Consider the following 17,441-nt stretch of genomic DNA (forward strand, 5'->3'; position numbering starts at 1 on the left):
ACGGCAAACGCACTTTCCTCCTTCCACATCCTTTAGGTCGCAAGTTGAATTTCAGCCTTGCCGTGCGTTTTCCTCCTCCTTGGCCTCACTTCTATTGTCAGCGCATAGACGGCGTGTGTTTGCCGTGCTGGGGGCGAGGGCTGGCTGGTGGCGGGGGGGGGCGCCTCTCGGCTGCGGGGACTCGCGAGTTAACATCCTGCTCTTCCTGGAGGAGATGAGTTATAACGGGACCAGCATCTCCTCTATCCATTTGCACTGGAGTCGTCATAACAATGCACCGAGGCAGAGGTGAATTTATTTGCCCAATATTTAGAACAGCGGTCTGACTGTACATAGTGCATGGTTCAGCCAGCTATGTTAATACGGGTGGGCACTACTGTCACACACAGACACTTCTTGAGACGCTTGTAGTCTTGGCTAAGAGAAGTAAGGTGAACTGGGATCGTTCCTTCTGCTTAGCAGGAAAAAATACCGGCTTTGTGAAAGAGATTTCATGATAAAAATCTTGATATCCGCGCCAATGGGACGTTGCCTTAATTACTGGGCAGAGCCCAAGTCTGGGAAACCAGTGTACCCTTATTGCCTTCCACTTCTTCGGAACCGGTTACGGAAGGTCCTTAGACTTCAGTGTAGCTGGATTTAGCAGTGGGGTGAGGGCACAGATAACTGTGCAGTTGCCGAATCGGACTGGGAATCCTTCTATCTTTTTCCCCTCCATTCATTCTATATATTTTTTTCTGTTCCGATTGTGTGCTTTAATGCTAGTGGTGGGTAGAGGACTGGCGTTGTCTATCTCGTCACCTTTTAAGTGTATTTAAAATAAGTGACTTAGGCTTTTGATCAATTGGGAAAAATTCTTCTTAATGTCCTTTAATTAATGAGCTTAAAAGAGATCATTGTCGCTTAAGAAGTGCTAAAGGAATACATCAGGATTACTTAGGCAAGTGATTCCATCCGCACCATGTTGAGTTGTTTTCTTGGCAGTGGCTGAAATGCTTGGAATAAAACCCCACATTTTGGGTGGGTTATTTGGTAGCAGAGTAGTCGTTTTGCTCACTTAAGAAGAATGCAGGCAATAGCTAATTGCTATTCTCATGTATTTGCTGATGACAAACAACTAGCCCATCAGAATTTGCAATTCATTCCTTTCTAGTTTCGGCATTTCTTTTGCAGTATTTTCAAGCAAGGTTGTAGTTGTCAGTAGGCAGGTTTTCGTGCAGGGTTTTATTTTTTTTTAAAGGGGTCTGATCATTTCTGCATGCTGTGGTTACCATTGGGAAAAAAATCCACCTTTGAAATATAATTTGGATTTTATTCTTATTCTTTTAGGGAATTAAGGAATCTATATGGATTCTTTAATTTGCTCAGAATAAATGTGTAGATTTAAAAATGTCAAAGGCATAGCCTAAACATGTCTTGTAAAATGACGCAACTGGTTAGATGTAAATGCAAGAATTACTGGACAAGTTTAAAATGTGACATTTTGTTTATTTGTGGGTCTGGGGAGGAAAAATCAAAGTTTGTAAGCCATATTAACCATGCATATCTCAATTTTTCAGAGGATGGCCAGTATTTTCTAAAGGTCCTCATACCTAGTTATGCTGCTGGATCTATAATTGGGAAGGGAGGACAGACAATTGTTCAGTTGCAGAAAGAGACTGGGGCCACCATCAAGCTATCTAAATCCAAAGATTTTTACCCAGGTAGGTGCAAAAATTAGCCAATTCTTTATTTTTAAGTCCCAAGGGATGTATGTATGTGTTGGTGTGTTTCATATATTGACGACTTAAGCTTCCAGTGCAACTGGAAGCATTATTTCTCAGAAAAGTATGTTGCAAAGTGCAACAGTGAATATATATGTTCTGTCTCTCTTGGTGTATGGAATGGACTGGGTACCGCCTGCTTGAAATATATTTCAAGATGTTTACAATGTTTCTGCAAAAAGAATGTTTTCATTAACGATGTGATTGCTTTGTTTTTTAGTTTAAAAAAAATAATCTAGCTTTAAGGAACCAACTTGACATCTGGCGTAAAAATAAGTGTTCGTTTGAAGTTTCCAGATATTGTGATGACAATTAAGCTAGAATGAGGAAAAATGAGAGGCTGCCTCTTAAAGAATGGGCCATTTACTTTAAATCCATTATGTACCTTCTTTCTGCTTCACTGCTTTGTTCACTGGCTCTGGAGTGAAGTAAAGAGGACAAGTGCTGCTCTTTAGATATTCTTTATATTATGTTTATCATGATGGTGGAAGAAAACTCTAGTATAAAAGTGAAATACCTTGGATGAATAAAGAAATGAGTGTTTTATATCAACTGTATTAATGCACAAGAAAGAAGTTTTTATTATTTGCGTATAACAATAATAAATACCTGATTTAGCATTTCTCCTTTATAAGGTTTCTGAAGAGGGAGGCTTGCATAATGATATACAAGATTTTAGCTTCTGCAATTGAGTAATCATTTTTTCCTGAAGATGAACAAATTAGCATTCTGTAATTGAACTTTGTTCTAGAGGACTTTTTAAAAACAGATGAAAAATAATAACATAGCTAATATTTTTTTGGTGTTTTGATTTTGTTATTTTGAAGAATAGCTGGTGGTTTTAGAATTGAGTTGACTAGCTGTTACAGGCTTTTTACTGTTGGAAAAATAGGAGCTGCTTTGCATTTGATCTAGTTTAACAAGATGACTGTTTTCTACAAAATCGTGAAGGTAGTTGGTACGAATGTAAACAGAACACTAACAGTGGAGCATTTAGCTTTCCTGTCCTCTAACTTTAGTGTCAGGCAGAAATGGATAATTTTTTATTAACGGAGAGATTGTGATCTATTTACAATGATGATTGTTGATGTGGAAATTTTAATGCACCTGTTGTACTTCTCCTTAATGAATGTAGTTTATAATACTTAAATGTCAGAGGTTGAAGTGATGCATGTAGATTTTTTCCTGTTGAAAGATACAGCTTATGAGCTGATGCTTGTTGTCTTTGAGTTTTTTTTTCTTTTTTACTTTTCTTTAGAAAGTTAGAAAAAATGATCCTTTATTTTGAAAGGTGTGTTAGGCTGGAAAAATAAAAAATCTGTGTAGAATTGTGAAAACTCTTGGAAGAAATAAAAGAGCCTGATTGCAGAATTAATAACATAATCTGGGTAAAGAGCTGCAATAGTAAATTAAATTCACTGTCAAAAGATGAAAATGAAATAGATTTTCTGCATTATACATGAGGTGGTATCAGATATGCAAGGATGTTACAGAAAATTGGTGTTTATGAAGAATATTCCAAATACCAAATTACAAGCCTTTTCATTTTACTACAGTTTATTTACACTCACTTGGAAAGGACGCTCCAAAGATTAGATCTTTTGTTCAGTGCTCTAGCATAGTTCTTCTGTTTTCTGATTAAATTAGAATTACATATTTTTTTGTGTAGCAAATTGTAAGGATACAGCAGTAGTAGCAGAAGAACCTTTGAAAAGTAAAAATTAGCAAGCTAGAATAACATAAGTAAAAACGTTTGTGACAAGCACATTCTCTCTTAAAATCAGTAGTAATAATATAAATAACTAGGGCAGGGAGGCTCAAGCAGTTTCACCGTAACAGGTGCAAATGAAGTTCCAGTTTGACTTAATACAGTCTGCTTTGAATTTGCAGCCACGTTGTATCGTAGAAAATGAATGTTTTAAGGAAGCTGGTGACTGATATCTGCTAAAGCATGGAACAGGGATGAGAAATGGATTCCAGCATGGCCAGGTCTCATTAGTCTTTCCGTTTGCTTTTGACCACCAGCCCATGGAATTTTCGGAGGTCCTGGCATTCCCTGAGCTGATGGCTTTTGGGTTTCTTCCAGACTCTCATGCTCATATAGCATTAGGGAATACAAACCTTGTGAAATAACTAATATACAGATATGATTTATTTTTCTTACAAAGTTTCTTAAACAATTATTCTTTTTTTCTAATAGAAGTTACTTAGTCTGTACCTCTGATGCTTTTGACTATAAATGTGTTTAATGTACGTTTCACTATGGAATGTTCTCTTGCCGAAGCTTCTGTGAAACTTTTCTGTATTTCCACAAAGTTTTAGCACAGTCTGAGTAAGTTGCTGTTTGGAAAGGAGGAGATTGGTTGTAATACAGAAGTCATGAGTAGTTCCTATGATCTAATAGTGTTCTTTTTTTTTCCTCTGTGATATAGGACTTCAGTATGCAGACTGATTTCTGTTGGGATTATTTTTGTGCATCAAAAGGTGACATAATTACTGAAGAATTGTATGGCAGCTCTAATTACAAGAAATTGAAGGAAAAAACAGCTTTGCACTGAACATTTTAGTTTATAAAATAGGAAGCAGTATATAAATACATTACTGTCCACTACAGTCTTATTTTTTGAGTACACAATTTACTGTTCTCTTTTCAGGTTATCGACTGACTTTTTCTAATTGTCTGGACTCCTACAATTTGACTTTGTTTATTGTGCTTAGATTATCCCTGATACTTTTCTGTTCAGGCTTGTTCCCCTAGATTAGTGGAAATGAAATTAAAATAGCAAAATATGCCCTACTTTTAAACTAAATGGTGCTTATCCTTTATGCAGAAAGGAAGTATGGAGTGTATATTGATTCGTAGGTTCTGGTCCAAAATTTAAATACAGATGTAGCCATGCTACTTTAATATAAATGAAGTGAACTTCATAAAGAAAATGGCTATTCTGTGAAGATATTTTAATGTATCGTTTTATTTTGAATAATATAAAAAGAGTGTTTCTGTTGTATTAAGCCCTCATTGTCTTATCTGTTTCTCCATTCTGAATTATAGCGAGCGCTGGACTGAAAACTGCTCTGGACATATGTATTTTTTTCCATTGCGAATGCTGGCGCGCAGTCTCGCTTGCTTTCTCTCTCATGCAGTCTTGCTTGTTCTCTCTGCGTTCCTACCCCAGTCTCTCACACACATGCATGCACACACACACGCACAAAATTATGTTACATCGCATCATGTTGTTTATCTTGCAACAGGAGCTTGCCTGGTCTGAACTTGGTGCTTGAGTGAATTTGAGCTCGGTCAGTGTTTTTCAATTTATTGGAATATGAAGTCATATGTGTACTGAAATTAGATCATATTAAGAGCAGAGATTAATAAAAATGTAATTAAATGGGGTTAAGGTTTTACTGCTTTTAACAATAGATTAGCTGTGGTTTTTTATAGCAGATTTCTAATCAGTAGCAATCTAAATGTTTGGAGTATACAAAAGGTGGGAGTTTCCTCCCCCTCTTCGTGTAGAGTATATGAAGTGTTGTGTGGCTATGTTATGTTTTTATGAAGTGATTTGTGTTTGAGATGTTTTGTCTTTGAATATTTTTAAAATGTTCACATGTTATGGGAGATAGTCTAGCTAATCTTTGTGCAAGTGCCCTTTTCAAAAGTCTCTTATTCTGAATCTTAAAAACCTTTCAAACACATTGAATGTGTAAGTAACACAACTTTACAGGAATTTATAATTAATAAGTTCACTTTCTAGCTTCATTACTCCTATTAAACTGTTAGGAAGGGGGAAGGTATATTATATCAAGCTTGGTTCACCATTATTATTTCCTTTCTATAATAAAGGAATTGTCATGTTAATTTATAACTCTTAAAAATAACCTAAAGTCTAGCAGGGAAAAGAATCTGCTTTAAAAATCAACACTTGAAATAATGTTGAAGTGAAATACTATTTTTTCAGCTATGGAAGAGAAAAAAGAGTAATGGAGTTAGAAGCAAGAATGGTGTTAGTTACTAGCTGTCTGTTGTCATAGTTCCTTGAAGGTGATTTGTCATACATCAATAAATGCATCTCAGTTTTATTCTTGAGACTTCTAAGATTTTCTAAAGTGTTAACATTAGCTAATTAGAGGCTTTGTAAATATATAAGATTTTCAGATTCTCTTGCAAACATTTACTTATATGAGTAACTTTGGGGATAATGGGACTGAGGAAATGACTAAATAATGAGTAGAGATTTCAGAGGTGGAATGTAGAGCTGTGTAGGTTTCTAAAGTAATCACTGGAATCACTGATATTTCTCCTAGTTAAAAAAAAAAAAAAAAACAAAAACAAAACCAAAAAACTAAGCACCAAAACCCCCAAGTGTTGATTGCCAGCTGTTCAGAGAGATAATTCTCAGTTGGACAGTTGTCTGTTGCCTGGTTACTGGAACAGAATGAAAAAAAGTTAGCTTGTTAGCTGGCAGATACTTAGTATTTTACATTTAAAAGGAAGCTGAAACTGAATATGTAACTTAGTATGATCTTGAGATTATTACATATCTCACTCACCCAGTGCACTGTCACTTAGCAGCTTCTTGTTTTGGTAGCATTAGAGAAATTTTGAGTAGAAGTTTAAGTAGAAATTTTGCGCTGATTTCTTCTACATGTAGGTACTTATTCATGTTAATGAGTGAATAAACTTTGACATAGTAAATGGCTTTGGTTTGCAAGAAGGTGCTGTGTCTTTTTCTTTTCTAAGAAAGATTTAAAACAACTTGTGATAGATTTGGAATGTTTAGTTTAACTTTAATAAATGATACAGCCTAGCCATATGTGCACTTGGTAAAATAAAGAAGAAAGTGAAGATGACTATTATCACAGGGAAATGCCACATTTAATAATTTTCAACTTTTTTCTTGTGATTGCTTTTGACTAGTTTTCAATGTAATTGAAAACCAAATGATTCTCAGTAGATTAGAAAGCTTATGTAGTTGAAGGCGCTTCTAGTAATTATTGTTTTCTGATCAAGTTGAGATTTCTGTAAAGGAATTATTCGTGAAGGATATTTTCTGGACTCATACATTCTGAAAACAAACAAACAGAACCAAACCTTAAGAAAAATAGCCAAAGTTGATATGCACTGAAAATTTCAAATTTTCCTCTTTCACACAGTTTAAAATTTCTGTACAATGCTGTGATGGTATTTTACAGATAGATCAAAGTTTTTTAATGTATATTTGTCAGAACATAGATCTTGGAGCTAATATTTTAAAAGTATGAACAGAATATCTGAATCTCTTAAGTGTTTTCCTCTTCTCCCTTGTGCAGTAAAGGAAACATTCTTACTTTTCTAAATGGGTGCAACCTGTAACAAGCAATACTTTTTTCCAAATACTCTTTGATCTTGTTTGTTCTTTAATTAGTTGCATTAACTTAGATGTTGTCCTCAGTAGTTGATCACAGAATTTATTTCGTCAGTGATCAGTAGCTTTTTGACCAGGGGATTTAGTGAATTTGTCAGACAGGCTTTTAGAAATGGAGCATAGAGGGATTTGGGAGGAGGGCTTGTGCCTGATTGCTATCTCATTTCCATCTTTAGACACAGCTCTAGCATAAAGTTAAGCAACATCTGTAAAGATTTGACTGGCAAACATCTCTCTGGGACTCATCGTTACATCCTGCAGCAGGTGCAGTCAGCTTTGCAGTCCATCTTAAAAAGCAGTTAGTTTGTTTTTTAACGTTTATCAGTAGGCCAGTGGGAGTTAATGACTCGGTGAGGAGTATGGTAGTTGTCAGTTGTCCAGTGTTGGAATGCTGCAGGTAATTGGGCTGGACTGGTGAGAGCTGTGGCAGTGTGCTTCTCACGTTGCACTGCAGCTGCTGTTGATCTTAATTAATCTGACCCTCAGAGGCTGCAGTGTCATGGTATAAAATGCAATACATATTAGAAATGGAAAGGCTGCTTTTTCAACTCTTATTGATGGTAATATTTCTAGGTAGGCCTTTTGCTTTTCTAATTGGGTTTGTTTGACACTAACATAAAATTCTTAATGTACTTCAATCTAAAACTGCAATACATTTTTCCTGTTTATCAAATCTATCTGTGGAGTAATGAAGCTGATAAACATGTTTTTGAAATGCCACCATTTTAATGGACTTAGCAAAAATATTTGTGTTTATTCTGACAACAAATACAATTGCCTGTAAATGAAAAGAGTAATATTGTTCAGGTCTGGTATGAATTTCCAGTGTACTGTAGGATACTCTGTAGTGGGGTGTGCTTGTGCTGGCTAGCTCAGTCTTGTGATCCTTTTAAGGATTTCTGGTAACATGTAAACATGCAAAATTGGATGTTCGGTATTTGGCAGTTGGAATAAATGAGTGTGCTGTGCATGTGCGAGACTATTAATTTACTGTAGATATACTCCTGCCTTCTTCCTGACTGCATGACATGGCTTTAGGAAACTATCAGGTTCCTTACATTCACCCTGATATTCAGGGCCATTCCATCTTTCCATCCCCCAAAGGAAATATCAAACCAGAGTTTAGCCTAGAGATCTTTTAATTGTTACATTACAGACTTGTAAGGTTCTACTCCATCCTATTTTTGTTTTGATTTCAGGGGTATCTGCATCCCAATTTGTGATTATTCATAGCATTATAAAGATTAACTACACTGCTTGTATTTTAATTAAAAAATAGAGACATGATTGTCAGGATACTGTGTTTTAAATTTCCCCTCTATATTAAATAGACATATTAAATATTTTCATACTTAATAAAATGACAACTATCTAATTTCCTGTCTCCCCATATTAACTTGTTTTCACTTTAACATATTTGATAATTAATTATGGTTGAATCTGATTGGGGTTTACTTAATATTAAATCTGCTGTTCTTGATTATAGCCAAGAATTAAAAATCATTTGCAAGTACTAACTGGTCTGATTGAAATGTCAGTTTAAGGCAATATTTGGAAACATGTCTATGGAAGTCAGCTCCCAACTGTATGATGCTAACATGCCTTTGTAACTTTTGAATATGAATTTATCACTCTTTGCTTGAGCTAGTTATGAACAGTACTATTGTGTATTGCTCTTCTTGACTTGTGAATAGCAATAAATTTTGTGTAAGGTTTGTGTTTTGCATAATTGATGGACAAAATGAAGTCTCGTTCATGAAAGGCCAGACAACATAGATATGAAGTAGCTGATGTAAATATCCAGCTGTGTGACCAGATAGCTCTTGAAAGAATAGCATATTAGGGACCATGATTAAAGTTATACATTGGTGATATGAATGATCTGGGGTCAGATCCCTTGTAAGTGAGGAAGAGATACCCTTGTGAACTTATGTGTGTGAAAGTGATTATGAAACCTTAGCATTTGTTGGATATAAAGAAGCATGAATCTCAGACAAAATTTTGTAATTGCCTGGTCTTGTAGGTTTTGACTGTGAAAAGACTAAACATCTGTTTTTCATCATTGATCTCTCACTGCATCCTGCAGGGCCTGTCATCTCAGCATTGACAGGATCAGATGAAAAATACAATCGATGTGTTGACATTTTTTTGAGAATCACTCAGGTAAGATTACTTGTTATACAGAACTACAGTGAAATTCATGGCTGCTGCTAATGTTTCACCAGTTGGAGCCTTTGCATTCTCAATCATTAATTAAATTAGATACTGAGGTTCTCTGCATGTTCCCTTGTTTCTATTTTAAAAGCACTTTTTGTGCCTTGCTCAGTGCCATTTAACTCTCTTGTAATTTCCCACATAAAGAGCTTCACACATTTGTACTATTTTCCTCCACTTCATAGAGTGGCACCTGTTTGCTTGAATCAAGAACCATAGTGCACACCTCCAAAGCTCTTGGAAGATTTGTATGTACATGTATTTTATTTTATTTTCAAGTAGTGACTGTAGTTCTTTTTAGATTCTTCATTGGCAATATGGGGAAGAAAATTCTCTGTAGAGAACCAAGATAATCAGAGGCAGCAGCAATTTATCATATTCCTAGTGTGTTCTAAACTCTAATTTTCAAACTGTACATGAAAAATTACAAATATTTAACTGAATATACAACTGTGGAATCTTTGTTTTCATAGTGTAAAATATTGAAAATATTTTTTATGAAGTCATGCACTGGAAATGTTGGAAATTCAGTTGGCTTCGTTGAGCATCCAGTGTGCTTATGGAATTAAAACTGTATCAGAGTATATTCCCAAGGAGTTGAGCAGTGAAATATCATGACTATGAGGGAAGGGGGAGGAAAGACCAGTTGGGCCATATGCTGAGTTAGATCTGGCCGAGGTTTACATTTTGTCCGCATCTGTAATCTGGTGTTAGGAGATGCCAGAGTGTAGGTAGCATAGTGTATAGTAGTAGTAGCAGCAACAGCAATTCAGGTGCTGCAGCAGATACTGTTTTGGCAGCAGTATTGAGCTGGAGTTATAGAATATTTATGTTTTATTGTAATCTGGCAGCCTACCAACAGTTTTCCTGAGGAACACACAAAAAAAAAGGAAATAGATGGATTTTTAGCAGTTTATTGACCTGGATTTGAAGAAAACTTCTGTGGAACAAGAGAGCCTCTTCCGGCATTCTGTCTGTGCTGATTTTCAAAGGTCTGCAATGAAACGCTGCTACTGGATGCCTTAAAGCTTTATAGAAATGATTTGTTGCAATAAGAAGTGTTAGACATAGAACATGTATGGAGTTTGTTTTCTGTCTTGCATGTGTGTGCACACTTCATTCTTTGTATGTCTTCTACTTACTGTATTAGATGAACACTTGGCGACTCTGTCAATCTAAAGTAAAAATTGGATTCCCCAGGAACTCCTTCTATCACTTCCTAAGTTCTGAGTCTTTTACTGTGCAGTGCAGCACACCTAAGTCTGCCAGTTTTTTGTTGAGATTACTCTTCCTCAAGCAGCATATAGTTTCTAGCATAGTGAATTGCTCCAAAAAAAAGGTGTCAACTTTACAAAGATTTTTTTTTTTTCAGGGATATAAGTTTTTGTGGTTTTGTTTAGGTTGGTAATGCCAAGTGCTCATCTAGTATTTGCACTGCTTTTAACAATAATAAAATACATACTTTATAATTTTATAAGCTCTCTAGTTCTGTATGGATCTACATCTATGACTAGCTGTTCTAGTAAGTGTCAACATGATACATTAAATAATTTTTTTTTTCTGATTAATTGATCCCATATAACCAGAAAAAAGATGGGACAATTTTGTGTGGTGAGCGAGTAAACCCTTAGGATTGGGCAGGAAAGAACTTCTATGAAAAGGAAGCTGCCTTGTGTAGCCAGTAGCTCTTCATTTTACTTGAGTTCATCATGATTTCTTTCCCTGAACCACTAGTATTTAGAAGAAGGAAACAAATGGTTCCTGAGGTAGGCAGATTTTAAATCAGTTAGGTTGTTAAAACCAGTATTTTTAAGTGTATGTAGAAATCCACATGTGATTGCTAGCTTCAGAGCTTGTTCTTGATGAGAAAATCAATGAAATGGGCAGGTATATTTGTCCTCCTTTAGGTTTCCTGTACAATTTAAAACCAAAACCCACTCAGTTTATGCAGATGTTTTGTAATCGTCTAGTCTTAGAGACATAGAGTGGACAGTGGTAGCAAGATCAGTGTTTGAATTAAGAAATATATTTGTACCTAGTTAATTTTTATTTCAGTTTTTAAATGGCACTTTGATTAGTAACTAGTCACTCTCTTGTTTTTGTATTATCTTTTTCCAATGGCTCATGGTTTTGATAGTACTTAGTATTTGAAAGAATTTGGGGTTTGATGTTTAGAAGTAGTTCCAGTTCTGTCCTTCATGTTTCATTAGCATAGCACTTTCTGATTTGGAGGGTGCGGACCTGAGAAGGGCACAAAATTTAGTCATCCATAATTGTAAAATAAGTACCTTGATTTTTACTTTCTCCAACACACATGCATATGCTCAGAATGAGGAAAAATAAACTCCTCATTGTTTATCCACTTTTTGTCTTTTTTTGATGTAATAACTTACTCATATTGTGCATAAATGACTACTGTGATTTCAGTGTTGGCTAGTCCAGAAGCTTGTGAAGTTCCATCTTGTGCAGGATTCTTTTTGTGTTTTCTTTCGTAAAGAAGTCTCTGCTTGTAAATTTTGGCAGCTTTGTATTGACTGTCTGAAGATCATTGATTTTTTTCATTATTTATTTATCTTTAAGTATTTGGATTTTTACTAGAATGGCCAGTTCTGATTTGAGTCCCTTGTTTCTCCCAATACAAACTTCCAGAAGTGATGACACCAATCTACTAAAGGTTGTGGTATTTCAACTGCAATTAAAATTTAATGGCCTTTTCCTAAAAATATGCATATAGTTAAATGGGCTCTTAAAGTAATGCAGGGATTTTTTTTCTGTGAAATGTTATTACACAGGAGATCAGAATAGGCGATCATAATGCTCTCGGTAGTTGTAAACATAAAGGTGTCTTAATTTGGATGGTTTTTCCCTCTCAAAGATTCTAAGAAGACAAAACTAGGAAAGCATGCAGGGGTTTTGGTGTAAATTAGTACATATTAGTAGCACTGGTTTTGTGTGATAAGGTTTTCATATCGTAAAGTGTGCTTACTTGGGAGATGCAGATAAGCTGATGATGGTTATCTGATATTCAAGTAAAATGTGGTTAAAAGTATATCAGGAACTAATATAAATTTCGTATTTGTAGTATGACCTACTTCAATAGGTCCAGAAAGAAGTACAATGTTGCAATGCTAATTTAGAGGGAAAAGTGCTATTAGTAGTTACTGAATTGTAATGCAGTTTATTGTCAAACCAAGGGAGAATGATGGTGTATTTTATGTGAAGTGAGCCCAATTTATAAAGAAACAGTTGTGTGAGTTGTAGTGCAGATTCAGATCCATAGATACTCTTGAATCCATGTAGGTAACTCTATGTAGAGGGAAAGACCAGGATACCTTAGGACATTTGAGTAGACTTCGTCTTTCTGTATTGAATAATTTTTAAAGTTTCACTCTGCTTTAAGCAGGTTCTGTTGTGTTAATCCCTTTAGAGTGCAGCAGTTTTCACATAGCATTTAAATGCTGGATTCAAAGGGGATTATCACTTCCCAGTTTCTTTTTCCCTTGCTCAAAAGCAAAGGATGGTTTTCACATTGGATTTCTGTATAGATGTTTCTTCTGGGTAGAAATAATTTACTGGTGTCATCTGGTTCAAGGTATGGGATGTCCTCTATGTTTGCCTTCTTCCGTGGGGGAAATTGAGGAATCTTGCTGGACAGGCCATCGTAAGATGCTGCAGATTGTTAGAAGGATATATTTAATCCAAAAAATATTATGAATATGCTGCTTATTTGGGAAAAAGCCAGTGATTCAGTCCCAACAAGTACTTAATTTCAATTTTTAATCTTCAAGTTATTTTTTAGATTTCCAAGTTTTCCTTCTACAAACCTTTAAATTCTGAATCTCAGAGCAGTAATTCAGCATGTTCTAAGCGCTGGAAAATTTGTAGTTTATTTTATAAGTAGTATAACATGCATCTTCGTTTTTACTTCCACCTTTTTTACTTGATATTCAGAATGGAAATTCTGCCAGTAAAATATAACCATCACCCTGAATTCAGATTTTATGGTAAGTAAAACTTCCCATGTTCAGATAGGGTGAAGATTTTTGGAAGTAATCAACACCTGGTTAATTGTTTCCCATTCTTTGTGTTGCTTGAGTTCAAATATTCCGCTGAAGTTGAGCATTTCTTAAAATTGTCCAAACTCTTTATATATGTAGGTTAGTACAGTGAGATACAGTTCTTCCATCTTTCCACTGCTCTCTTACTTTCAGCAAAAAGAATGCAAATTCTTTTTCTTGTTTCTTAAGCATAAGGACTGAAAATGTGAATTTCTTTCCTATTTGCCACTGCCTCCCACGAAAGTGAGTGGAGACACTCCTACAAAGGCAGTAAAACTACCAGCAGTTTCTGTATACAAACATTAAATTCAGGTAAGTGCTGGATTTAGGTAAGGTGGAATATGCATCCAGTCTACATAATTCTGTATTGGTATGTTTTCACATAAGGATAGATGAATAGTAGAGTATATATATAAAAAAAAAAAATCTGTATATGATTCCAGTTTAGGTCTTCTGGTAAAAGACTTCTTTCTTTCTAAGGATTTTCCTTTTTCTAGCAAAGGAGTGTTTTGTGTGTGTGTTTTGTGTGTGGTTTTTTTTTTTCATCCCTGGTGTTCACATTTACTACTGCCTTTTCCTCTGAGGAAGGATGTGTTCTCACCATTTTCTAGCATTGCAAACAATTGTAATTGAACTTTTCTCAGCTGAATAGAGCTGTTTGAATCTATTTGGAGATGTCTTTCTTCCTACATTCTATTTTAATATAGTCAAGTAAATGATGAATACAGGAATAACACATGTGCTTTGGTGAAGATCATGTAGGATGCCTTTTCAGTTATGAACAGATGTTTATCAAAAATAGGTGTATAATACAGATCATCAGTATGAACTTGCCAAATACACATATTCTCCCCTTTTGGGGTAAGAGTTTTATTGCCTTTTCTTTTAGTTCATGGTCTCTTTGCAAGAAAAATTGCATTGTTTTGAAAGTTCCTTTCAATTTTTAATGCAGAAATGCAACCTTTTACCGATACCAAAAGCAAGACAGGTATTAAAAACTTAGTGTATATAATCAATAAGGTTTTGTAACTGTCTTGTTCTTTGGCTTTGCTTAAGAATGCGGGTGGATTTTCTGATATTAAAAGAACAATTCTGTGTCTTTATGTATAGACTGGCTTTGTAATATATTTGTAAATCTGTTCAGTAATTCCATGTAGGAAAATACTGGCTTTATGTTAATATATGCTAGTCTTGCTAAAAGGCCCACTTTAAAAGAGAAGTGTTAGATCTCATCCAGATTCTGTTACAAATCCTCTTCAAATGAAACATTTTCTAGAATCTGTTTCCATTTGCAAATAATTGCTCTTGTTACAAGCAATGCATTTTTTCTTTTGTTCAAACAGACTTGTTTTATTTTTGTTTTGTAAGGCGGACATCAAAATTTACGAAGTAGTATGGAACTGACTGAAGTATCAAAAATTATCTAAACAATTACTGTGAAGGATTCTATATATAAAGTTTTAATCTGAAATGTTAAAACACACAGGTAAATTTTCTAAAAAGAAATTCAAAGGAAATATTGGCATTTTGACTTAAAATAGTAATCATGAAGTCAAATTGTCCTGTTTTTGTTTATTATTACATAAAATGTTTCTACTCATCTTTTAGAAGGATTTTTTGGACTTTTTATCAGGGAGGAGGCTGATGAAGTATGTCTGGAGGAAATGGAATATACACAGCATTCTGCTTTTCAGTAATGGAAAAAGTTGGAATACTTTGGATTTTTCTGTGTTCTGGATAGTCCAGTTGTTAACACAAGCCTTTATTCTTTTAAAAATCTAACCCTAATCTGTTTATTGAAAATGAAAATCTAAAGAAATGTTCAAAAAATGTCTTCAAATTTTAAAGCCTTTCAAATTATTGCAGCACACAGTTAAACATTATTTTTGCGTGTGTTTAATTTTCAGCTTAACAGAAACCTTCTATAAAGGTAATTGCAGATTCAAGGACTTGATGCTCATTTAAAAACCAAAAAGAAAAAAAAGGGGAGGCGCTTCTTAATTAAACTCTTGTATGTTTGTATTTATAATGTAATCTGTGTTTTTAGAATAAGACAGTATATTCAAGTATATCTTGATATCCTCTGCTTTCTGTTGAAATATCTTAGTCAAAAAATGCCACCTGCAATTTGGGAGAACTGAGGGAGACAGTGGAAAATGCGGTTGATGACCAAGTGGTGTATCTTTAGTTTTATTTTGTACTCCTGAACAAGAACCAAAAGTATTTGGAATGGATGCTACATAATTATTTGGCTACTAAAGTGTTAACTGTTTGTTTCCATGCACATTTTGATTTTATTGTATAAAAATACATGGTCCTGTTTTAGTTGCAAAAGGAGAGATTAAGATTATGTAATGTTTCATGGTAATTATGTGTGAGCTCTTTGCTTATTTATGCAAAGAAACATTAAAAAAAAATCCCTCTGAACAGCTGAAGTGACACCAAACACCAGCTGGGGAATCTGAAATCAAATATTTCAGGGCATGATTTGTATTGAACTACAATTAGAATGTATGATTCTGCAATAGCGATTGTTCTGAGTGAGGTCAAATTGCACATGAAGAAACACAAGTGAGGTCTGTCTTCACAGCAACTGATGTCTGCACACGTGGTGTTTCGCAGTATTTTTTAATCACATGCAAAACTGGGAGAATGACTAGATTGTTTTATTTGTCCATTGTCAGTTAAGACTTAGTCAATAGGTAATTTAAAGACTTGAAAGGAAAAACAAAAATTTAAAATACTATCTTTGAGGAACTTACTATTAAAATTCATTTTACACCTTAACACTTTACTAATAACAAGCTAAAAGCATTACTAAAACATTAGGAAGACTTGTAATGTATTTTTTTCTCTTTTATTTACATGTAGTGTACTGCATGTTAAAAATATAATATTGACCTACTGGTATTATAAAAGATGGCATTTTCTGTTTTCAGATAAAACAGTACATTTTGACACATTGTTTAAAAACTAGAACAGCTCTGCATATGAAAACACAAACTGTGATAATTAGATAGATATGCCATATGTGGTAGTTTAAGTTGGCATATATCTCAAATGGCATGCTTAATGTACTGTATTATAGAATTAGTAATTTTACAGCTGAAAGCTGTTAATTCTGTTATACTGACTCCCTCTCATGAACCTGTAGGTAATGATGGCAGACCTTTTTCTTTGTAAAGCCCTGTTTCTGATAGCTTAAAACACAGTTACAAGCTGCTGTATTTTTAGTGGAATCTTTGACTAGTGTGTGTTCCCCATAAAATTTTAGGCGTTTCTAACTACTAAGACTTCTAAGACTTTTTAATATAATGATACAGTTAGTACTGGGGGATGGTTAGCATGTTAGCTGTAATAAAATGTCTATAATGAGGAAAGAAGGAAGGTCTGCTTTTTCCATATAGCCTGTTTTTGTCAATGCAGAACTTCCCTTTCTTTTTAAGTTAAGGCAAAAAAAATTGTTGATTCCAAGTACTTAAGAATTGTTAAAGGTGGTTAACGTCTTCACACCTGGCCTTTCCACACTGTATAGCTAGATGGAAATCACTGGGTCGCACATGACAGAAGTGTCAAGAGAGGAAAGCTAGACTTCTGAGTACAACTTGATATGTCTGGGATGCAGCTAGATTTTTTTTTTTCATAACAGCATGTTTGGTGCTAGGTTTTAGATTTGCGACCAAAAAAGTGTTGAAAACGCACTCATGTTTTAAGTATTGCTGAACAGCGTTTGTGCAGCGGCAAGGCCTTCTCTGTTTCTGACTCTGCCCAGCAAGTAGATTGGGTGTGCAGAAGAAGTTGAGAGGGGACAGAACTAGGCAGATAAGGTGAACTGACTAAAGCTATTCCATGCTGTACAACGTCGTCCTAGCAACAAAATGGAGGGGAGGGGGTTTTAAGTAGTATTTTGCTCAGAGTTAGCTGGTCAGTGGTCTACCTGTGGGAGATGATGAGTGATTGCCTTTGCATAATTTATTTTACTTTTTTCCTTCTTCCTCTTT

The 17,441-nt window shown here is 34.9% G+C and overlaps 1 protein-coding gene across 1 annotated transcript in view; it reads left to right on the forward strand.

Annotated features, from left to right (window-relative positions):
- Nucleotides 1–1,559: 1,559 nt before the first annotated feature.
- Nucleotides 1,560–17,441, forward strand: part of LOC104159367 (RNA-binding protein Nova-1-like) — a gene marked incomplete at its 5' end in the record, with an annotated part of 151,372 nt that continues 135,490 nt past the window's right edge. Inside the window, 1 exon segment of the mRNA XM_009697253.1 lies at nt 1,560–1,703. Coding sequence (XP_009695555.1) covers nt 1,560–1,703 — 144 coding nt within the window.

The sequence above is a fragment of the Cariama cristata genome, unplaced genomic scaffold, assembly GCF_000690535.1.
Source record: "Cariama cristata isolate BGI_N322 unplaced genomic scaffold, ASM69053v1 scaffold15673, whole genome shotgun sequence".
NCBI lineage: Eukaryota > Metazoa > Chordata > Aves > Cariamiformes > Cariamidae > Cariama > Cariama cristata.